General features: G+C 44.9%; 1 protein-coding gene across 3 annotated transcripts; it reads left to right on the top strand.

Annotated features, from left to right (window-relative positions):
• Positions 1-3,771: 3,771 nt before the first annotated feature.
• Positions 3,772-23,468, top strand: PPP4R3B (protein phosphatase 4 regulatory subunit 3B). Of its 3 annotated transcripts, none has more exons than XM_064709723.1 (16): positions 3,772-4,209; positions 5,535-5,590; positions 11,786-11,884; positions 12,353-12,973; positions 15,289-15,366; positions 15,534-15,650; positions 16,267-16,383; positions 16,726-16,857; positions 17,277-17,379; positions 17,872-17,913; positions 18,169-18,327; positions 18,931-19,100; positions 19,677-19,816; positions 20,325-20,488; positions 20,914-21,116; positions 21,771-23,468. In XM_064709723.1, the coding sequence occupies exons 1-16, from the start codon at positions 4,068-4,070 to the stop codon at positions 21,864-21,866; spliced, it is 2,439 nt and encodes an 812-aa protein (XP_064565793.1). In that variant the 5' UTR covers positions 3,772-4,067; the 3' UTR covers positions 21,867-23,468. The 3 variants fall into 3 exon arrangements, with proteins under 3 accessions (XP_064565793.1, XP_064565794.1, XP_064565792.1); XM_064709724.1 differs by having other exon boundaries at positions 20,304-20,488; positions 20,992-21,116; XM_064709722.1 differs by having other exon boundaries at positions 3,773-4,209; positions 20,304-20,488.

Genomic DNA, 23,468 nt, shown 5'->3' with positions numbered 1-23,468 from the left:
CTGCCTTTTAAAATGCATAATTAAAACATCAAAATTAAAATACTTTCTTGGAATGAACAATTGATGTGATAAATCTTTCCTTAAAACACTCTCATTAGAAGTGTTAATCCTTCTATTAATTATGTTGCATCAGTGAGTTCACTGATCTCTTTTAGACTTCAAAACATTTCCCAGGGGCTCAGGAGAATGACTTGTTTTTCTACTGTGAGGTACAGACTTTGAAAATCAAACAGGGTCCTTCTGATGTTCAACAATTTGTATGCAGGGCTAATAAGAAAATCAACTTCCCACCTGGTGGCAGGTGGGCTCTGAACCACCTGAAAGAAAAACCAAAGCAGTGGGGAGAGGAGAAGTGGGAATGTACAGTTAAAATTACTCCCTTTTTTATTCTAAGTTAAAGTATTAAAGAAGAACAAAATTACTGGTATGCTGCTCTGTAGTTGTCTCTGTCTTTCATCATGTAAGATGGAAAAATTGAAACAAGTGTGGATAGATTGAAGAAAAGATTGCCAAGGAAATCTTTCCTCCTTTTTGAGAGCTGTGTCTTATTATTTCTTAGTAAGAATTCAGATGTCACTTCTTACTGTGACACTTGACTGATACATGATTGTTACATATGAATAGTGTTAATAAAATTATGTAGGTCAGTGTTAAAGTCCCTGAGCAGAAAGGCACATGTTGCCATTTCTGGTAACTCTTCCCAGAAATGGACCTCCCCAATCGGAGTGGTTTTCCAAGGTTTATCTGCCTTTATTGTACACTGATTTCTGAGGCTGTGCTGTGGAGCTGCTCTCAGTAAAGCAGCTGCTGGCCTTGTGTGTTTGGTGGATGATGATAAAGGAGCAGAATGGCTTTCATGTTGCTGTGGCAGAACCTGTACAGGCAGCCTGGCTTGGTGCAGCTGGAAGCAGCTTCGGGCCCTGTGGGAAGGGGTGGGGAAGAGCACTTTGGGATTGGCTGGGAGGAGCAGAAGGCTGCTCTCTCTTACCTGAGCAGGGAGCAGCTCCATGGAGCCGAGAGTTGAGCAAGTGCTGCTGCTCTGACCCTTCCTGGAGGGAAGGACATCCCAGGCTGGAGGAGCTCGGCTCAGGTGGGAGCAGCCATGATCAGAAAGCAGGTGGGTGCAGAGTGCTCCACAGAACAAGCTCAGTCCTTTCACAGCTGGTGCTTTGTCGTGTTTGAAACAGTGATTTATTTCTTCTTTCTTACTGCTCAGCATAATTAGCTTCTGTAATGACCTGTCTTAAATGGAGCCAGTGAAAGGAATTGCCTTGGAGAGTGGAGCTGGGCAGGAGCAGCATGGCAGCAGCTCAGCAGGGCCAGAAATGCCTTTATTTGACAAGTCTGAAGTTTTCATGCAGAGTCAGGAGCTGGGGTACCTTTAAATGCCAGCAATAAACATTACAAGTGCTATCATAAAAGTATAAGAGCTGGCCTAATTGTACTTGTGGGATTACCTGCCAGAGGGAATGATACAGTCTCTTAATTCCACTCCAAGAAATTTTCAGTGATTTTGGAATGAGTTGCCTTGTCTTGCTTGGGAAAACAAAAAAAGGAGTTCTTTGCTGCTGATGTAGTGACACTTGTGAGTTGCTGTGTCTGCTGTCTACCCTCACAAATTGCTTTGGTGAAGAGCAGAGAGTTCTCAACACTGATAACTTGGTGGTAATGGGGAAGGATGAGCTGCTGGCAGGTGCAGCACCACCGTGGAAAACATTGCTTTGCTTTCTGTGTGTCCTAAAGAGCAGAGACTCTGCTGCTTTCCTGGTCTTAGCCTGGTTTAATTCCAGTATGTGACATTTGTTGGGACAAGTATTGTGTGTCTTGTCCAGGCCAAGCCCCCAGAATGGACTCGCTGGTTGTGGGTACCAATGGCAGGGTCGTGCTGGGCTTTCCAACCCCCTGGATGCTGTTTTGGGCAAGGAGAAGCCCCACACCTGAGTGAGTCAATCCCACTGTGTTCTGGAGTGATATTTTTCCACAGAGGTCATTGAGTTCATGCCTGGAGAGATCATGGATTTATTTCACAGCTGAAGCATGAGAAATAGTTTTTCATTCCAATTCTAATTCACATACTCCTTTCTGTAGCTATTCACTTATAAGAATTTGCTCCAAAATACTCTGCTGCAGTTTCCTGCTGTTTTATATATCCTGAGAAGTGCTGCATTTAATCATGAGTACAAGTCATGCTTTTATTTTTGTGCATTTGGGTTGAAGAACCCAAAAGCACGCACAGAAGTCGTGCAGAGGAGAGAGAGAGTTCATGAGCAGCAGATGTCCTGAGGCAGAAATATGCTGGGGCCATTGGGGTTTGTGTTCCTTTTTGTGTGTCTGCTTTTTATTGAGCTTTCTGTAAGGTAGAAATATGCTCAGTTTGTAATACCTTGTGAGGAAAGGCCACTAAAACACAGCAGGGAAGGCTTGTTTGGAACCTGACTGTAAACTGGTTCATGTGACTCTCAGTCCAGGGTTTTGAAACCACTTAACATGGTCTTTTTATAGTTACTGACTCACTATGATCCATAATGATGCTCATGTCCCACGGTGTGCTCCCATACAGCTAAATAGAAGCGTATAGGATAATTCTCAGAGGTGTATCTTGCCTTTTCTTGGTGACTGAATCTTAGAGGACTGCTACAATGAATACCAGAGCAAAAGCTGAGACTTGAATGTTACTTAGATGTTAAAGTTTTCTAAACCTGCCCAGAGAATGTTTGGAAAAGTTGCAGGTAGTTACTTTGAGTGGCATAGTTGGTTGGAAACACTTTCATTCCCTTCCTCTGGAACCACATTTGAACCTGAGAGCAGAGAAATGCCAGTGGTGTGAATAGGAGCCCTACCGGTGTGACTGCTTTCACCGTGAGGCAACAGCCAGGAAAGTCTGGCTTTGTCTGGGAACGGGGCACACCCTGGCCTCAGGAGAACTTGTCCTCCCTCCTTCCTTCCCCTTCAGAGCCTCAAATATTGGGTTTGGAGACACAGTCGGGCTTCTCCTCGTCCCCAGTTTCCCGCTGTTTCACACAGCTTTACTCCCTGAACACTTTTGAGTTCTTTTTCCCTATTCCTACACAAGCATGGAGATGTAATTATTTTTTTGTTTGTAGTACAGAGGAAACGTGTATATGGTATTTAGCGTTGAAAACTCAAGATATACAGACTCCATGATGCTTGGCAAGTGGTCTGTCTTAAATTGTATGCTGTGTGTGAGGGTTAATAAAGCACATTTCTTTTTTGAAGCTTCACCTTCAGTTTAGCTTTCGAGTCTTGTGTGGAGACGTACAAAGCAGGCACAGACGGCGTGTTACAGTATGGCTGCTGCTGTAAGGAGATGCTGCTCACTAACCTTTCTGCCGTTTTGTGATGCAGGGGACACCTTTTCTTCTTAAAAATTGAAACTCTGTTTCAATTGCGTGTGCTGTTTCAATTTACCCTGGCTGGGGTGTGGAGCTCCCCCGTCGTTTTGTGTGGCGGCGGTGGGTGGCACTTGCTGTGGCGTGAGGGGGGAAGGCGTGCGTTTCCTCAGCGATGGCACCAGCTTGTAGACAGACTTAAAAAAAAAAAAAAGGAAAAAAGAAAATTACGGTTTCTCGGGGGAACATGTGAGCCCTTAAGACGCCTAAGGCGTTCAAAGGCAGCGCTGCGCCCACACCCCGCTGCGGGTGAGGGCAGCCGCCATTTTGTCGCCGCCTCCCCGTTCCCGCCTCGGCGCCGTGAGGGAGCGCGCGCGGGCCCCGCCCCGCGGCCCCGCCCCTGTGGCCGCCGTCCCGTCGGCGGCGCGGCGGCAGCGGGCGGCCGCCGTAGCCCCTGCGAGGGGAGCCCGTGCCCGGGCGGGGAGGAAGAGAAAGGCGGCCCGAGCCGGGTTACAAGATGGCGGCGGCGCTGTAGTAGCTGCTGAGGCGGAGCGGCGCCAGCGAGGCCCGGGCCGGGGCGCGGCGGCGCTGACTCGCCATGGGAAGCGGCGCGCTAAAGGCCCCGCGGTGCCCCTGAGCGGCCCGGCGGCCCCGCTTGCTCCCCGGCGCCCTCGCTCCATCGCCCCCGCGGAGGCGGAGCGGGCCCGGGGCTGCACCATGTCGGACACCCGCCGGCGGGTGAAGGTCTACACGCTCAACGAGGATCGGCAATGGGACGACAGGGGCACCGGGCACGTCTCCTCCAGCTACGTGGAGCGGCTGAAGGGGATGTCGCTGCTGGTGCGCGCCGAGTCGGACGGTGAGAGCGTGGCCGGGGCTGCCCAGGCCGCTTCCCCTCTCCCCACGCCCGGCTCCGGGCCCCGACCGCCGGGGCCGCCCCCCACCATCGCCGGGCTCGGCTGGTGGTGCCTTCCCTTGGGGCATCCCAGAGGATTATTGTTGTTATTGTTATTATTTCCACTCTCCGTGCCTTCCCTTATCTTGCGGATCGTGTGAAGTTTCCTTACCGCACAAGCCGCAGCAGCGTTTGCTACCGTGGTCTTAGACTTTCCCCCTCCCAGTTGATAGAATTTTGGAATATGCTGAGCTGGAAGGGACCCATCGGGATCATCAAAGTCCATCTCCTGGCCCTGCACGGAGCTCCCAACAATCCCACCGTGTCCCTGAGAGCGTTATCCAGGCTCTCCTGCAGCTCTGGCAGCCTCGGGACCATTCCCAGGGAGCCTGGGCAGTGCCCGACCACCCTGTGGGGAGAACCTTTCCCTGAAATCCATCCTAAACCTCCCTGACCCAGCTCCACGCTGTTACCCCAGGCAGCTGCAGCGCCTCGGCCTGAGCAGAGCTGAAGCCGTGACATGTGAGGACATTTTGTTCTCTTTCACAGCAATATCCTTTGCTTTTCAGGTGCTCTTTTCCTCCCTTCCTTACTGCTGTGAAAAAAAAGTTGTTTGTTTGTTGCTCTTTTTCTCCTCAGGAATTCCCTGCTTGTGCTCCAGTCGGGTGGCATCCCTTGTGTTTTATTGCACTTTAAAGTGACCTTAAAGGGTCTTTTTTAGAGGGGGGAGGTACGTGCTGCCCACTTTGTCAGCCGACAGGTGCTAATGTGCTAAATAAACCACCTAACACTGGTATAAATTGCTCCGGAGCTGTTGCCAGGAGACATACACTGCTTGCATACACAAGATGAAGTCCCTGCGTTTATAGTAGCTGGGTGATTCACTTCTGAAGGGCAGCTGAAGGGAGTCAAAGCAAGTGGCCCACGTGGCTGCTCTGGACAAAAACATTTTTATGCTGGGCAGCACATTACCTGCTGGAATTTCTATAGTTGGCCTAAAATTCCACCAAAAAAGCTGGTTCTAGCACCAGATTTCAGGAGAAAAAAATGCTACAGTGGATTTTGGACTAAAAGGAGAAAAATGTATTTTAATAGGGATATTCCTGTTGAATTTTGTTTTACCTGGCTTATTTTAGGAAATTATATTTAAAGGAGGCGGTTCTTGTGGATTTTCTGTGAGATTTGGATTAAGCTGAGAGTCTGTTGGCTGGCACGTGGGCAGTGGTGTGAGATGTGTGGAGATGTTTGTTTTGTTGGATTCAGTAAATCTCTCTTCATACCTTTTTCAGGTTCACTACTGTTAGAATCGAAGATAAATCCAAATACTGCATATCAAAAACAGCAGGCAAGTATGATTGCTAGGCTTTACTTTCTCTGGTTGCTGGTGCTGAGGAATTGTTTTGTGCTTAGAGTAATTGCATTTTTTCAGGAAAAAAAGAAGAGCAGGAGGACATGCAATTATTGATAGAGGTTTTTATAGGTGAAAAAATTTATAGGTGTTTTTTAGAGGTGAAAAAAGAGGACTGTGGATGTTGAACACTTCACATTCTAGAAATTAATATGTGGGTCTTCTAGAAAAATGCATTTTGGACTTTAGGCTTTGAAGATAATATGTGCAATTTGGAGAAATATTGAAATCATTACAGGAAGGATAGTTGGAAGCATGTATGTGTAACTTTTGTCTCCCGTGCTAGGCCAATTGCAAAATTAGAGAGGCAAAACTTTGACCAGCCCTGTTGAAGTGTATTTATTTGAGTTCTTTTCCTGGAAATAAGATGAAGGAATTTGTCTTTGTGGGACTCCTTTCTTTGTTGTTGCTGTTTAGTTTTTATTTTTAGCCCTGAAGGATCCTGTAGTCCTAGGTAAGGCCACAAGCCACGGTGAGAGTTGCCTTTCCTAGGGTAAACCTCCTGCAAGACAAAATAAAACAGTTGGGAGCTGTGTTAATAGGTTATTTTTGTTTCATCCCCTGAAAAAAATCAGCTTACTGAATCTCTTCTGCTTTTATTGTTTTCCCTTTTTCAGCACGCATTTTTGATGTCTCTGCCTGCATTGTTCTCGTGGGTTTTCTGGAGTTTTTTTCTCTCTGCTCCTTTGTTCTACAGTAGAGTCTCTGTTCCTTCAGTGCCTGATACTTGTTCTTTATCCTTATGGTATCCAGGAGTGTTTCAGCTCTGTAGAAAACAGTAATTTTGTTCTTCCTAAGTCACAGAGGGACACATCTTTGAGGGTTCTGTTATAGTGACAAGTTACAGTGTGAGAATGTGAGAAGGAGACTTTGTTATCTTGTGGACATGGGTTGGCTCACTTTGGGTTAGGAGTGAGGTGGTTTTGGGCCAGCCTTTCCAGGGCTGTTTGCTGTCTGTGGTTTCTGCTCTTCACTGGTTAGGGGTTGGTGGCTGGAGGCTTTCCTTGGGGGGCCATGCTGAGCAAGGAGCTCTGCAGAAGCCAAGAGTCCTGAACTGCTTCCTGTTTACTGCAGGAAACCTGTACACAGTGAAATACAAATGCAGATTTTGGTGCTTTAAAGTTTTAAAATGCTTCCCTTCACACCCTGTTTCCTGAAACTACAACTGGTTAATTGTAGGCCTTTTTTACGTAAATGGTAGCAGTTTTAAGTGACTTAGGTAACTTTTGTTACCATTTTTCTTGTGGAAAAGGTAGATCATAGTTTAGAAACACTAAAACTGAGGTTTATTTTGGCTGGCTTTATTTCTGATACTAATGCTTTTATGTCCATGTGGCAGAAAGCTTTTTCTTCACTGTTTGCTCCTTAAGGTTTGTACAACCTCGTGCAGCTTTTAGCTCAGACAGCCTTAGTTAGGCCTTGATCCTTGGAGCTTGATGGCCTTGGATTGGGGTGCTGATGGCCTTGGATTGGGGGCTGATGGCCTTGGATTTTGGGGTGATGGCCTTGATGGGGGAGGCCTTGGATTTGGGGAGCTGATGGTTTGGGGAGTGATGGCCTTGGATTTGGGTGCTGATGGCTTGGATTTGGGGTGCTGATGCTTGGTTTGGGGAGCTGATGGCCTTGGATTTGGGGGTGCTGATGGCCTTGGATTTGGGGTGCTGATGGCCTTGGATCTGGGGTGCTGATGGCCTTGGATCTGGGGTGCTGATGGCCTTGGATCTGGGGAGCTGATGGCCTTGGATCTGGGGAGCTGATGGCCTTGGATTTGGGGGTGCTGATGGCCTTGGATTTGGGGGTGCTGATGGCCTTGGATTTGGGGGAGCTGATGGCCTTGGATTTGGGGAGCTGATGGCCTTGGATTTGGGGGAGCTGATGGCCTTGGATTTGGGGAGCTGATGGCCTTGGATTTGGGGGAGCTGATGGCCTTGGATTTGGGGGAGCTGATGGCCTTGGGTTTGGGGAAAGCTGCAGGGTGGTGCAGCTGGATGGAACAGAAGCATGCCCTGCCTGCACATCTGTCATGTAAATGACTTGACTGGACTCAGAGGGTGCTTAACCCTTCATTGTGGTTTGCATAACAGCGTCCTGTGAAAAAAGGAAACCAGCACTGATTTTTCAGTGCTGTGCATCAGTCTGTGACTTCCAGTGTTGCACTGTTAGTGCCAAGCTGTGCTGCAGCTGTTGACTAACCCCAAACAGGACAGGCCTGTTACCTCCTGCTCCAGTCCTGTTTGTGGTTCCTGGGGAATTCATTCTGCCCAGGTGTTGGGCACACTGTCATCACAACTTTCCCTTTCTCTAGGGAAGTTGGGCTTGGATGGGTCGGGCAGGTGCTGAGCTGCTCAGCATACAATGTAAATTAGCTCTAGTTGGATGAATGCAAAGAACATGAGAGCCTGGAGAGCTTCAGGTCCCCCTGGATTTTGGGGCATAGGCTTTGGGAGTTACCCCTGCTGGACACCCCACGTTAGCCAGAGGGCAGGCTCAGATGTGTTCTGGAGGCTCTGGCAGGAGGGCTTTTAAAGGTTCCACCACACCCATGTGATGTTTCAGCCTCTGCTTGAGGTTACTGTTCCCTGGCAGAGCTGGCAGGAGAGCCAGTCCATGGCTGAAGAAATGGAGCTGCTGCAGAAATCCTTACAGGGAGTGCTGCCTTCTGCTGTTACCTTTGCTTGGGTGTGCTCTGTTTGCAGCTCTGAGATGAAGATGGTGTGCAGATCCTGTTTTTGCCAGAGTTTCCATCACTGTGTGACCACAGAACGCTTTGCTCAAGGCAGACTAGGAGTTCCTGGTGGCCAGGATTGATCACATTTGCAGGGGTGCTGTCAAAGCCAGCCCCAGAAGTTGCCAGAGGGTTTCTTCACTCCTGGTTCATCCAGAGGCAGGTTGGATTTGTGACTGAGTCAGTTGAAACATGTCTGCCTGCTGGATTCATTTTATCCCCACGTGTTCCCCACACTGCTGCTGGCTTGGGGATGTGGTGCAGGAACACAGGGGGTGGAGGAGCAGGCACTGTGCACACCAGCACTGGAGAAGGGTTTGAGCAGCTCTCAGTTTCAGTTTTTGTTCAGAATTAATCTCTTTTGCCTTTATGGTGCTTGAGTGAATTAAGGAACGTTGCTGTTGCTCATGGATGGAGCAGCATGGCCTCTGAGCAGGTGGGAGTGGTGGAGCCTGGCCTGGAAGGTGTCTGTCTGTCTGTCTGTCTGCTCTTCGTGGGTTGTCTGAGGTCATGCAGGAAGTGTGTGCCAGATGAGTACGTCTTATATTGGTTTTGGACAATTATTTTCTGTTGAAACCATCTTTCAGTCTTTCTGAAATATTTTTGGAAAAGCTTATATAACTTCTGCTTTGTGTGGGCAGTACAGATTGTAACAAGTACCATTCAGGAACTGGAGAATTTTCACAAATTTTTGACTGCAGTCCCTGGGTGCCTGGAGTCATTTGAAGTTACTGCATTAATTCTCTTACTTGAATCATCCTGGGCTATGAATAGGGCTGCTGAGTGTGTGTGTCCTTCTTTGTTCAGTGCAGCACCTCTGAGGCTCAGCTTACCTGCAGTGCATTGATTTTGAGTGTCAGGGCATCAGCACTTGCACAGAATATTTCAAGGTAAACATTTCACATTTGGAATTCTGTAGCAGCCATCAAATTGTACTTAAGAATTATTTTTTTATTAATCTCTGAACAAGACCCAGATCAGGGAGCTGATGAAGGTTTCAATGCATGCAGTTGACAATTATTATTTTTCCCTTGAAGCCCGGTTGAGTTGTTGACTCTGAAATGGCACAAGGTAAATACAGAGATCCAGAGGTCCTGGGCTGGAGATGAGGGGGGACAGCTGGGAGTGAAAACCATGTCAGCTCCAAGAGCTTGGACCAGCTGTGAGTGGAGCCTGACAGCAGAGAGGCTCCCTGTTAATATTTCTCTGTAGGAGAAAAGTGCAAGTGTAATATAGGACACTGTAATATAAATAAACAACTCACAACAGTGCTGAAACCACAGTGAACTCTGTTCACTCATTGAATCCTGTTCTTTCCACAACAGGGAAACTTTTTCTCTAAAGAAATGTGTAAAAATTAGTAAGAAAGGAAAAAATTGCCTGTGCAAATTCCATTGTCTTTAGTGTGGCCTGTGATTATTTTGGGAGAAGGAAATGGATCTATTGGTAGGCATTTGTCAAAGGTGATATTATTCTTAACTTTGTTTTCAAAGAAAAAAAAGGGCAAAGCCAAAACCCCCAAGATACAGCTCCCCATGGGTATTGAGGAATTAGGATTGCTGTAGAAATGAAGAATTAATGCTGCATCAGTGCTGCTGATGTTCATTGATGTTCCAGTGGTAGCTGTGGCAGCTGGGAGTTGTGTTTGTTGAGACAGATGTGTGTATTCCAAATAACTGCTGATGGAGAGGGAACCTGCTGTCCCATGCCAGGAGTCCTTCCCTGCTGTCAGTCCCCTCACAGCTGGAAGTAGAGGAGTGTTCCCTGACCTGTGCAGCCCAGATAACTTCATTTACAAAGGTCTGTTTAAAGCTTACTGCCCCTGGAATATCATCAGGTGTTTCTTTGGGTTTTCTTGCTGAGCTTAAAGATACCACTCTTAATATTTTGTGTTCACTAATCAGCCTTGATAAGTTGTATGGTGAATATTGAATGTTGTAAATGTGGGAATTAATTACCTTACTGACCATTAACCAAAAGCTTACTAGTGTTTAAAAAACACGTCAATATTTAAAAATATGTGGTAACTGTGGAAGTCAGACTTGGAATGTTGAAGAGTTTTGTTGGAGCTCATCAAATATTCTGGATAGTTAGCAGAGATGCTCAGTTTGGATATTGTTGTATGAAGATGAGTTTGCTGTAGGATGGGGAACTGTTCTCTAGGACAGAGTTCATTCCATGGCAGCAGCTGGAGCAGAGCTGTGGTTGGGTTCAGGGTGACAGTGGCACTGACAGCACAGGGGTGCTGGAGGTGGTGCTGGGCAGGGCTTCCCTTCAGGCAGGGACTGGTGAGTTCCCCGTGCCCTGGCACTGAGGAGCTGCCCAGGGAGCTGAGCTGGCCAGAGGGATGTTCCATACTGGGATAACAGGCAGGGATAAACTGGGGGGTGGCCAGGAGGGGCCACTCACTGCTCAGGTGCTGCTGAGCATCACTTACCTGTCAGGGTTTATTCCTTTCTTCCCCTTCCTTTTTTTGCTGTGACTATTATAATTATTATATTTTACTTTCTTTCATTTTTGAAACAGTTCTTACCTCAAGAACAGAACTTTCACCTTGTCCTGATTGCCCTTCCCATCCCAGTGTTGGGAGGAAGTGAATGAGCAGCTGTGTGGGACTTCCTTGGCAGCTGGGTTAAACCACAACCACTCTGTATTGTCTTGAATAAATATTCAACTGAATGTTGAAGTCCAGCCTTGCATTCCTTACAGGACAGCAGCAAGTGTCCTGATAAAGCCTCTGCCAAAACCATTTTTGCCTGTTCAGAAATTCCATCAAAACTTCCAGGTCTGTTATGCAAGTGCACAAATGGAATTGATGGACACAATAGTAACAGAAGGAAAACCTGGCTCAAATGAAAATAACTGGCAAGATGGTTGTAACTTCAGTAAGAACCTGGGAGATTTGTATTATTCAGGCTGTATGGCTTTTAATTCAGAAAGGAATATTTGAACATTAACTAGGCATTATGTCTCACTTAGATATAAACACTTTTCTTCCACTTTCTAAAACTGAAATCTTGGAGGATTTGTTTCTACTTTACTAAATATGGAAATTCTTAACCTGTTGTATTGTAGGTTTTCTTAATCTAGTGTGTGCATTCCCATTTCAAGACTGTTGGCTCAAGAAATGTATCTTGCAGAAAAATGCCATCATAAGTGGCTTGGATATGAAAAATAGTGTCTTTAAATATGTTTTGTGTAAGGTAATGGTCATAAAATAACTAGAAAGAAAGTTGATGTATGGCAGAACAGGTTAGATAATATTTTAGTGTTATGCTTTTTTTGACAAGTGTAACTTTAAATTTATTTATTTTGTAGACATTGGCTTTAAAGGAGTAGAGGTTAATATGTACTGCAGACCTGTTTCAGAAACAATTAATTAACTTTCTTGATTTTATCTCAAACAGGACACCCTGATTGTTTGGTCAGAAGCAGAAAACTATGATTTAGCACTGAGTTTTCAAGAAAAAGCTGGCTGTGATGAAATTTGGGAAAAAATCTGCCAGGTACAGTAAATTGAAACATGCTGTTTCTTCGAGGTGTTTTAGTGTCTTCTGTAACTTGATGTATTTGTGCATCCTTTTCAAACCTGCTTGTAAAGCAAGCAAATATTTGTTCTTTTCTGTGCAAGGTCTTAAATTGCCCCTGCTTAGAGCACCAGTTGTTGTCATGGTTGAATGTCAGGCCTTGGTAAAATCACTGTAATGCTGAGACTCAGGTGGTCGCTGTTCTGGGGCCGTTGGTGTGGTTGTGTTTATTGGAAAGGGACTGCCAGAGTTCCAGGCTTTAGTTGTCCTTCTCCCAGCTGGCCTCAGGTAGAGGAAGAAGCAGCTTGTTAGAGTGCTGTGGAACTGCAAATGTGCTGTAAGAACCAGAGAGCTCAGATCCCACTGCAGCTGGGATGTGTTGTTACTTTGGTTCCTGACCTGCTCATTTTTGGGATCAGACAGTGACTGTGTGCACTCTGCCCTCAGGTTCAGGGTAAGGATCCTTCAGTGGAAGTCACGCAGGACCTGATAGAGTCAGAAGAGGAACACATCGAGGAGATGCCTGAAACCAGCCCTCTGATTGACCTTCCTACTTGTGAACTCAACAAACTTGAAGAGATTGCTGACCTAGTTACCTCTGTTCTTTCCTCACCCATCCGTAGGGAAAAGCTGGCCCTGGCCTTGGAGAACGAGGGCTACATTAAAAAACTGCTGCAGCTTTTCCAAGTCTGTGAGAATTTAGAGAACACCGAAGGTTTGCATCATTTGTATGAAATTATTCGAGGGATTTTGTTCCTCAACAAAGCAACTCTGTTTGAGGTGATGTTCTCTGACGAGTGCATCATGGATGTGGTTGGATGCCTGGAGTATGATCCTTCTTTGGCTCAGCCAAAACGGCACAGGGAGTTCTTGACCAAAACAGCAAAATTTAAGGAGGTTATTCCTATTACAGACTCTGAACTCAGGCAAAAAATCCACCAGACTTACAGGGTACAGTATATTCAGGACATCATCCTCCCGACACCATCTGTTTTTGAAGAGAATTTTCTTTCTACCCTCACTTCCTTTATTTTCTTCAACAAAGTTGAGATTGTCAGTATGTTGCAGGTAAGTGGTTCTTCATATGGTCTGGATGGATTGTTTGTAGATGCCTGTAGCTGTAGTTTCAAAATGGATTGCACTTAATCACACACATCATTTGCACAATGTTTTGAATGCTTGCCCTGCTCTCTGATACCTTTGATTTTGTATTTTGAAGAGGTGCATTTCAGGTGAGTATATGAATATTTGTTAATGAGTTGTAAAGCTGAAGATTTTTCTCCTTCATTGCCAAGCAACATACAATTCTTGACAAAGTTTGTGTAAGCATTTAGAGAACAGGAAGCTTGTATTGTGCTGGTTTTGTGGCAAATTCTGGATCTGTGATTCTAAAGAGCATGGTCAGAACCATTCCTGTCACACTACTGTACATCGTGGTGGTAATTTCAAATGTTCCTGTTGTCTTAAAGATTAAGTCACTAGTTGCTGGGGTTTTTTTTCATACTGATATCCAGAAGTATTAATTAGTAAATAACCAAGCTGTTATTACTTTATGGAAAACTGTCCTGCACACTTTGTAGGCAGAAGAGGCTCCAAGGTGGTTGGGACCCTGGAAGGAGCCTCAGTGAAGAGCTGGGTGAATTCATGGCTTTTTGGGGCTTTCACTTGGTGCTGTGTTGTGCAAACTCATGGGTACCCAAGTGGCTTTATTCTGTTTATCTGTGTCCAAAATGGTCCATTTGTGTAGGGTACATCACATACTCACCCCATACTCTTGTGGAGAGGCTCTGTGAAACACCAGGAGTTGAGGAAAAGAGGAAGGGAGTAAAAATGGTGGAGAGAAAGGGGCACTGGACCTCCATAACATCCATATTGAATTTGTTAATGAGTTCAGATATGGGTGAAATATGGTAAAGAGTTCAATAAAGGACTGGAAAATAAAACAGTAATTCCAGAGAATTCCATGAGTATGCTGTTTGGCTTCTTTCTACTATCTTTGTGGCTCAATAGCAGAAAGAAACAAAAAATTAAATCCCTCTTGCAAAATGATTAGCTTTGTGTTAAATAAAGATTTTCCTTTATATTCTTTTGCATATATTTTCAAAACCTAAAAATAAATTCAGTATTAGGCTCCTGAGGCCACAGTCCTGTTTGCATTTAGAGATTTTTAAGTATAGAGTTATTTTTTTCATTGGGGCTCTACAGTACTGAATCCTTCCATCCTTCCATCCATCCTTCCATCCATAAATGCTTCAGGACACACAGCCCTAGACAGGCAGGAGATGTTTCTGTGCTCAGCTGTTCTGCAGTAGGGATTTCCTACTCTATCTCCTGTTGATTGTAGTGTGCTTTGGGGGTTTTTTTTGTACCAGGCTTAATTAAGCTGTTTAAGCCAGCAAAGCTTAAAATAAACTACTAAATCTGTGTATGTTGCACTCCCTGTGATGTTGATTCCAGGTATCATTTGTTTGTAAAGCACTTCTATCCCCACATCTGAAAATTGTCAGGAAAAGGTGGTTTTTTGCCAGTTTTTGGTTGGCATTGCTGTAACTGTAAAAATTCTGTATTGTTACTGTAATAAAGCAGACATTTTAGTGACAGCACACAGCAAAATAGCGAGGTAAGCACATTCTGTGTTATATAAAGTCAAGTTCATGTATATGTTTTGGAATGCTGCTGTTCTGTTCATTTTTGTTCAATGCACGAGTTTATTGAGTTGAAGTGATACAGTGATGCAAAATTTTGTACAGCTGTAGCATGTTACTGTTTGCTGTCAGATTTATATTGTCTTTAAAAGGTAACAGAAACATTTGAATTTGAGAGAACTCCAACACTGTTTTCAATGTGAAAGGACAGAAAGTGTCTGAACCCTTCAGAGATGCTGATGTTCACCCTGGGTTTTGGGTACCTCTTGATCTTATGGGGTAACTGAAATGCTTTGCAAGAAGTGAGGTGTTCCTGTATATGCTGAAATATCTCTTGGTAACAGAGGATGTGAATGTGAAAACCCAGTAATAGTCCATAAAGTTTCCCAGCTTGGCAAAGCAGAGCACGTGCAAGTGGGAGAGGTTTTATTGTGAGTAAGGTGCTGGGGACATGGCTGCAAAGCTGTCCCTTGGCTGTTCCTTTGTAGCTGCAGTTTTAGGGACCATCACTGAGCTCAGCTTCACCTGGCTCTGCTCTCCTGGAGCTGCTGCTGCTGCTCAGAGGGAGGGCTGAAACAATGCCCTGGGAGAGATCCCACTGGATGTGTGCTCTGGCATTTGTCTCTTTGGGATGAATTGGATGGAGAGCTGGACTTGCTGCAGGGCTGGCTCCTGTAGGGATGGAAGTTCTTTTCCAGAGGCTCTGTGTAAGGTGTGTTCCTTTTGTGTGTCACACAGGAAGACGAGAAGTTTTTATCAGAAGTTTTTGCACAATTGACAGACGAAGCTACAGACGATGACAAACGGTGTGAACTGGTGAGTGCCAGCCCCTGTGCTGCCTCCAGGGCTCTGGGTCACAGGGAAGCTCTCCTGCAGTCCCTGAGGGATTTCTGTACACAAACTCTGCCCCAAAATGTGACTGTTTGATCCTCTCAGAGAGTTTTCTGACCCAAATGCTCGAATTCCCTTTCCCTGTGTGACAGGTGAACTTCTTCAAGGAATTCTGCGCCTTTTCTCAAACGTTACAACCTCAGAACAGAGATGCGTTTTTCAAAACTTTGGCAAAGTTGGGAATTCTTCCAGCTCTTGAAATTGTAATGGTGAGTGAAACTTCAAGCTGATTTTAAGCAAGCAGAAGAGCTGCAGCCACTGAGGCAGTTTTGGCTCTGCTGAGCCCCTCTGTGTCAGTTTTGTTCTCTTGGGAGTGGGAGTTGATTGGAGCATTCCCAGTGCAGAGGCTGCCCCAGCTCTGAGGTGCCTGACCTGGCTGCTCTGGGTGTTCTCACCCTGTGATCAGCACAGTCCTTGGGACAAGGGGCTGTAAAAACTGGCAGAGGCTCTTTGTGCAGCTGGATTGTTGTTGTGGTTGTTGCTGGCCAAGGGCCCAAGGAGTATTTTTAGATAATCTTGAACTGTTGGCTGGTTCCTCCCAAAAGATCCCATAATCCTGTCGTTAGCAGATTAATCTGTCCTAATCAGCAGTGGGAAAACAGAATTTCTTTCACTCCTGTGGTTGGAGCAGCTGTTGCTGCCTGAATATTGCAATTCATTTTGCTGGTTTATTGTTGTTTCTCTGTAACCCTATTACTGTGCTTCTCATAGAAACTCTGGTAATGAGATGTTCCCAAAACTTAAAACTACCTATTCCTTTCAGCTTTACTTGATAATAAATACCAGCTTAACTTGTTCTTGCTAATCAATTTCTCTCTCTATTAGGGAATGGATGATCTGCAAGTTAGATCTGCTGCTACAGATATATTTTCTTATCTAGTAGAATTTAGCCCATCCATGGTCCGAGAATTTGTGATGCAAGAGGCCCAGCAGAGTGATGATGTAAGTCCCAGTGGTTTGCAGTTTGTTGAGTCTTTGGGCAAGGAGGAAACAAACAAAACAGCAAAACAAACCTCTAGAAGTACAGGAAAAAGTAGGTTTAATATACAGACATCTCTGAGCATGTTGCTGTTGTATGAGTTTACAGTTTTGGAACTCTGGCTAACAAGAGTTGTAGGTGTGGAGGGTTGTGCCTGCCAGAATTTCTGTATCCAAATACAACTCTCAATTCTTCGGTTTCATTTAAAATTGTCTTCACAAATTTACAGAGACTATAGAAATGATTTTCCATTCTTGAAACCGTGTCTAACTTGGGTGGTGTGTTTGTTTGGGATTTTTCTGCAGGACATCCTCCTCATCAACGTGGTCATTGAGCAGATGATCTGTGACACAGACCCGGAGCTGGGGGGAGCTGTGCAGTTAATGGGGCTGCTGAGAACTCTGATTGACCCAGAGAACATGCTGGCCACAGCCAATGTAAGCAGGTGTGGGGGTACAGACACTGCACTGGCTCAGCAGAGCTGAAAACCTGACATTCTCTGTTTGCTCTGATACTCAATTTAAACAAGCCTAAAATAAGCTTTATGTTTCCATTTTGGGCCATTGGGCAGGTGTTTATCAACAAAAGTTTTGTCAAGCTTTTTGAGTTGATGTTTTTTCAGTAGGGGATCTTTTGGTGATGGTGAGCTTGGTTAGTTCCCCCAAAATGCAAAAACTGATCTTCCTTGAACACAATATATTTATATATATAATATACCTGCAGGCCCAACAGGTATGCAGGCAGACCTGAAGGAGCCACTAGAATTCTGTATGGGCTGTTTCCTGTGTTACTGTTCTTTCTTATTTAAAAGCCTGTGTATAAATCCCAGTGTTTAATAAAGTTATTTTTGTTTTAGAAAACAGAAAAGAGTGAATTTCTCAATTTTTTCTACAACCATTGTATGCACGTTCTCACTGCTCCACTTCTGGCCAATACATCAGAGGATAAATGTGAAAAAGGTACTGAATATTTCCATTTGCTTTTTCTTCCTTTCAGGCCTGTAGTGTTTGGCAGTGACTGACAGTGCTGGTCCTTGCTGCACTTCCTTGATGTTAATCATGCTAATACACCATTGTTAATTGCATTTTAAAAATACTTCCTGTAAAGCAGAGATTGGCTGTAATTAAAATGAAGTGTCTGTAAATTAGACTGCACTCATTTTAATGCAGTATTTGAAAAATTTAGGATTGGTGCTTTTATTCTGTATCATATTCCTAAGGTTTAGGTTATACATTTTCACCTAGATGGATTTAAAACTAAGATAAATTAAATATAGAAATCTCACCTGGCTGCATTCTTGCTGCCTGTTTATGTCCCTGTATCTCACAAACTTTTGATCTGATGAAAAATCTGACCACTTGGTAGAACTGATTGTTTCTCCTCATCTTTTACATCTTGACAGTGCTTTGAAAACCTTTTTCTGATTTTTGGTTTTGTTTTCTCTTTATCAGATGCAGTAGTTGGATCCACTAAGAGTAATACAATTTGTCCTGGTAAGTCTGAATTGACTTTGAGTTTTGAAACTTGCCTTGTGTGCTGTGTATGGTACTCTATTAGGAAAAAAAAGTTAGGCATGCCCATATTTTATTTCTTTTAATACTTTTTACTGAATTAGATGCAGGAGCTTTGATTCACTTGAGATAACTGGAAGCTAAAGGAACATTTTCATCTGTTTAGAAGTTACGGGTTGGGTTTTTTTCCTAGTCAACCTTGTTGCTGAAAGTTGAAATTATTCCTTTTTCTTGCAGATAATTACCAAACAGCACAACTACTTGCCTTAATTTTGGAGCTGCTTACTTTCTGTGTGGAACACCACACATATCACATCAAGAATTACATTATGAACAAAGATTTGCTAAGAAGAGTGCTGGTATTGATGAATTCAAAACACACATTTCTGGCCTTGTGTGAGTATGGAGCTGTTGTGATTTCCTTCCTGCAGGCATGTGAGGAAGGTGTTCAGTGTACACTTGGGGTTTGTGTTAGTGGTGTGGGTGAGATTGCAATGCTCTGGCTTTGGGGGCCTCTGGGGTGTTCTCAGGGGTCCCAGCATGAGGGAAGAGATGAGAATCCTGACTCCATGTTTCAGAAGGCTGATTTATTATTTTATTATATATATTGTAAGTAAATGATATATTAAAATTATACTAAAAGAATAGAAGAAAGGATTTCATCAGAAGGCTTGCAAGGAATAGAAAAGAATGGAATGATAACAAAATCTTGTGACTGACCAGAGAGTCTGAGACAGCTGGGCTGTGATTGGCCATTAATTAAAAACAACCACATGAGGCCAATCCCAGATGCACCTGTTGCATCCCACAGCAGCAGATAATCATTGTTTACATTTTGTTCCTGAGGCCTCTCAGCTTCTCAGGAGAAAAAGTCCTGCAAAGGGATTTTTCATAAAATGTGTCCATGACTGGGGCCCATCTTCCTCTGGGTAACATGAGGGGTTTCAGTTCTTTCCACAAGGCATGTGGTTGTTAACTCCTTGAATTTTCTTCCCCCAGGTGCTCTTCGCTTTATGAGGAGGATAATTGGGCTGAAGGATGAATTCTACAACCGTTACATCACCAAGGGAAACCTCTTTGAGCCCGTGATCAACGCCCTGCTGGACAACGGCACTCGCTACAACCTGCTCAACTCTGCTGTCATCGAGCTCTTCGAGTTCATCCGCGTGGTGAGTGCGGCTGTGCCCTCACAGGGGCACCCTCGGGAAACAGGGACTGGAGCAGCTCCTGGGCCCCTGCTGCCACTGCCTTCCTGGGTGGGAATCTTCGTGCTCTGTGAAAGTGAAGGGAGGTTTTTAGTTGTAGGATATGGTGTCTGCTGTCTTTTCCAGCAAGAAGAACATTAGGAATTGTAGGGTTTGCCTGATAGGGTGAGAGACTGACTAAAAGGTTCCTGGTCCCACATGAGCTGCTGTAGGTGCTGAGGACTGGAGAGAGCTGGAGCCTGTGGGGAGGACAGGGCACAGCTCTCCTACATAAAAGATCTTTGTTTAACTGAAGTGTCACAATTACAGTTGGGACACTGCTGGCTCCATTGTCTGTTTCTATGGGGAGCCTTATAATTATTTCGCAATCTCATCTATTTATTAAGGGTAAATCTGATTTCATGCTTCACATTTGTATAATGTTGTACAATAATGCTTTGGCTCTGGGCAAGAAATCAGTTACTTTCCAAAGGAAACTCAAAAGCTTTCTGAATTGCTTGTGCCCATTTGAGGCTGAAACCCTGTTTTGTTCTTCTGCAGGAAGATATTAAGTCCCTTATTGCACATATAGTTGAAAACTTCTATAATGCACTTGAATCTATTGAGTATGTTCAGACCTTCAAGGGACTGAAGACAAAATACGAGCAGGAAAAGGACCGACAAAGCCAGAAGCTGAACAGGTGGGTCTCAGTTTCTGTGTCCTGAGCCTGGCAGGCGCTGCTGCTCTGCTCTGCTCCTTGCTTTTGCCTTTCCCAGAGGGCAGCAGGAGCTGGGACTGGGGTTGGGGTTCATTCTTGGTGAAAACTTCTTGGACTAGAGGAAAGCCCCATCTGCCTTTCCTTGTGGCCAAGTGCAGCAGAGCTGATGGTGGCCAGTGGAATGAATGTTATGGTCAGAAAACTCTGAGTGTTGGAATAATTAACACTAGAGAGTTTCTAGAGAAGAGAGAGGACTCTCTAAGAGAAAAGCAAAATGTTGCTCTGTCACTGATTTGGGACTCAGTCAGGCTCATCGTCAGCTGGGGTGTTGGTGAGTCTCGGGGTGAGGCAGAACCAGAGCTGGAGCTGCATTGCCCTCTCAAATGCACTGAGTTCCTCTGAAGCTCTGGAGGCATTTCTGAAGCCTGAAGCAGCAGCCAAGCTGGGATCCTGTGTGTGTCTCTTACAGTGTCCCATCCATATTGCGTAGCAATAGATTCCGCAGGGATGCCAGAGCCTTGGAGGAGGATGAAGAAATGTGGTTCAATGAAGATGAAGAGGAAGAAGGCGAAGCTGTTGTACCTCCAGTTGAGAAGTCAAAACAGGAGGATGATTTTCCAGATAGCTATGAGAAATTTATGGAAACTAAAAAAGGTATTTACTGTGTTTGAGCTTGTTGGCACTGGAAGTGCTCCATGGCTGTGTCACCCACACTCACCCGTGGTTGTGCTCTGTACCTCGAGCAGCAGCACGGGGTGTTCCATGTAATTGAGTCTTGACATCCCAATGTGTCTTCACAAGCCAGTTTAGGATTAAATAAGGAGTTTAAATGGTATCCAAAAGCAGGACTCTGAATGTGCCTGTGTGCTCCAGGTGAGCCACGTCCCCGTGCCCTCAGCATCCAGGCCCTGCTCAGTTTGCTGCTGGTGGGCTCAGCATGGGCTTGGTTGGGGAACTGAGAATTGCAGCAGAATTGGAACCAAAATCCCTGCTGGCTGTCTCCTGCGATTGCACTGTGATGTGGATTGTACTCCTTGGTGTGCAGCTGATACCTAAGTGTGACAATGTTTGTCCCTCAGCTAAGGAGAGTGAAGACAAAGAGAATCTTCCAAAAAGGACTTCAGCTGGGGGATTCAAATTCACTTTTTCCCACTCAGCCAGCGCAGCCAACGGTGCGAACGGTGCAAACAGCAAATCCGTGGCAGCTCAGACATCACCAGCCAGCTCCAACGGCTCCTCCTCCAAGAGCACGGCCCTGAGCCCGGCAGTGCCAGCCCCCAAGGTGGGAGAACTCTGTGGGGAACAGATAAATTCACCCTGAGCCCTGCAGTGAATCCCTCACTGCTCCGGGGAGGCTCAGTGGGGCTGCACTCTGTTGGTGCACTCTCATCCCACATCCTCTGCATCGTTTCACTGTTTCTGCTTTTTGTTGCTGCTCACTTGCTGCTCTGGGTGTACACAGGGAGTTGGGGTTTGTGGGAGCTCTGTTAGTGCCTGTGTTGGTGGCTGGGGAATTGCCCAGTGCTTTAGAGGAGGCAAATGCAGGAGTGAGCCCTGGGTGGTGCCAGACCGAGCTGGGCATTACTGGAATGCTCAGCCACGGAGCTCCTGAGCACTGCAGGCCAGTGCAGCAGGGAGTGATTGCCCACCCTGAGGCTGAGCACAAAGGGATGGCAGCCTGCACACTGGAGTTTGTGTCTGTCCCACTGGGTTGGAAGTGGTTTTTAAACAATTCCCAATCCAGACCCAGAGCAGTGAGGAAGCTCCAGTACATTTTGCAGTTTGAGGTTCAAACCTATTTTCCATATAAATGACACTTGGAATGCCAAAGGTTGGTGTGCCCTAGACAGGTTGGCTGGAGGTTTTGTTCAAAATTTGCACCTTTCTAGGTACTTCTTCAATATAAAAACTTCCTTTTTCCTTTTCTAATTGGCAGGGAAGTCTAGTTGGGCTAGTGGATTATCCTGATGATGAAGATGATGATGAAGAGGAGGAGACATCTCCAAGGAAAAGACCTCGTCTGGGTTCATAAAAGAAACCAAAACTTTGGAATAAGAACTTTTATTATGGGGTTTCAAATGCTGCAACTGTTTTAAGAGCTAAAAAGAATCTGAATCAGAAAGCTTTCTCCCATGAGTATATAAGATAATACAAGGAGTAGCAAAAGAAACTCGGTGTATCAGCTAGAAAGGGTTAGTTCTGTAAACACAAATCTTCCAAGGAACTTAATGTCTTTCTAGAAAGTAAGGAGTCTGCCATTCAGGCTGTCAAAAAAAAGAAAAATTAAAAAAAAAGGTGGGTTAGTATTCTCAGAACCTGGATGATGGCTTCTCAGCAAGGAAAGTCTCAGGTGTTGGGAGGGAAAGGGGGAGGGAAAGGTATGGTAACACTTTTTTAAAAATATTGCAGGGTTTCCCCATTGTTTAACAGAACTAGGAAAAAAAATTCAAGCTTAAATTTTGAACCCCGTAATCTTAATTTTGTAATGGTGCTGTCAGTTGTGTTCTTTTAGCAATGCCTCTTTTAAAAAAAATTTAAGGGAAAACTAACTCTGTTTGCATAAGAACAATCCATATTTTGGGACCATTTATTACCAACTAAAATGCATTTCTCATGATTGGAGGGAGGGACGCTGCAGTTATAGTGCATGTTGAGTTGTTTAAAACAGTTCAAATAAGTTTTAATTTGTATTTTCCAAGAGGAGAGAATGGAAGCTGGATTCAAAACGGAAGGTTTTGCTTGTTTTGTCAGTGAGACGTCCAGAAATCTCGATGGCAAGGAGCAGAGGCTTCCCAAGGCTCTGCAGGAGCTGCCTGTGTCATGGTGGGGCTGCACCCAGCACATCCTCAGCTTGGGCAGGGCCTGAATTCCAACGTGCTCCACGTGTCCCAGGGGCTGCTCCTCGTGGGCAGCCCTTCCCCTGTTTGGGAGCTGCATGCTTGAGGTGGGAATAACAAACACTCCCAGCTTTTCCACAGTGATGGACTGAGCAGCATTTCACACCAAAGCAGTTTGGACCAAGACAGGATTATTGCCAGGAGAACACCTTGAGGGCTTGGAGATGGGATCCACAAGCAGCACCTGAACCTGGGGTGGTACAAAAGCTGCTTTTTTAAAACACAAAAGCACATTCCACATAGGTGAGTGAACTGTGACGGGAATAGGGGAGCTCATGGCAAGGTGACAGAGGCAAACAGTCCAGGTTTTATTTTCAAGAGCAGCACATGAACTGTAAATATTTTAATGTTAGTTTGCCCATATGTGATCTGAGATCATGACTGAGTGAGAGGAGATTTCCCAGCGACTGTGTCAGAGATGTTCAAGATGGAACCAGCTGCAATCCACCACATAGATCACTTGTAATACGTGTTATGGGTCCATTTCTCCTGGAATAGTTTAAACTGAAGCAGTTTCTCTGTTTTGGAGATTTTTGTAGTTAGTTTTAATTTTAGCTCTTGTTTGGAAAAGATGGGCTGTCTGTGTAGATATGAAGTATAGTTTTTTCCATAAAACAGAAGTTTATTTTGTATTAAAGATACCACTGTACTTGTTTTACACCATTTGTATACATGTGGTGATATTAATGCTGAACTGTAAAATTCAGGAATTAAAATGTGACCCTGTAATTCCATAA

The sequence above is a fragment of the Zonotrichia leucophrys genome, chromosome 3, assembly GCF_028769735.1.
Source record: "Zonotrichia leucophrys gambelii isolate GWCS_2022_RI chromosome 3, RI_Zleu_2.0, whole genome shotgun sequence".
NCBI classification, from domain to species: domain Eukaryota; kingdom Metazoa; phylum Chordata; class Aves; order Passeriformes; family Passerellidae; genus Zonotrichia; species Zonotrichia leucophrys.
The sequence above is the reverse complement of the archived record's forward strand: the minus strand, read 5'-3'. Positions and strand labels throughout refer to the sequence as shown.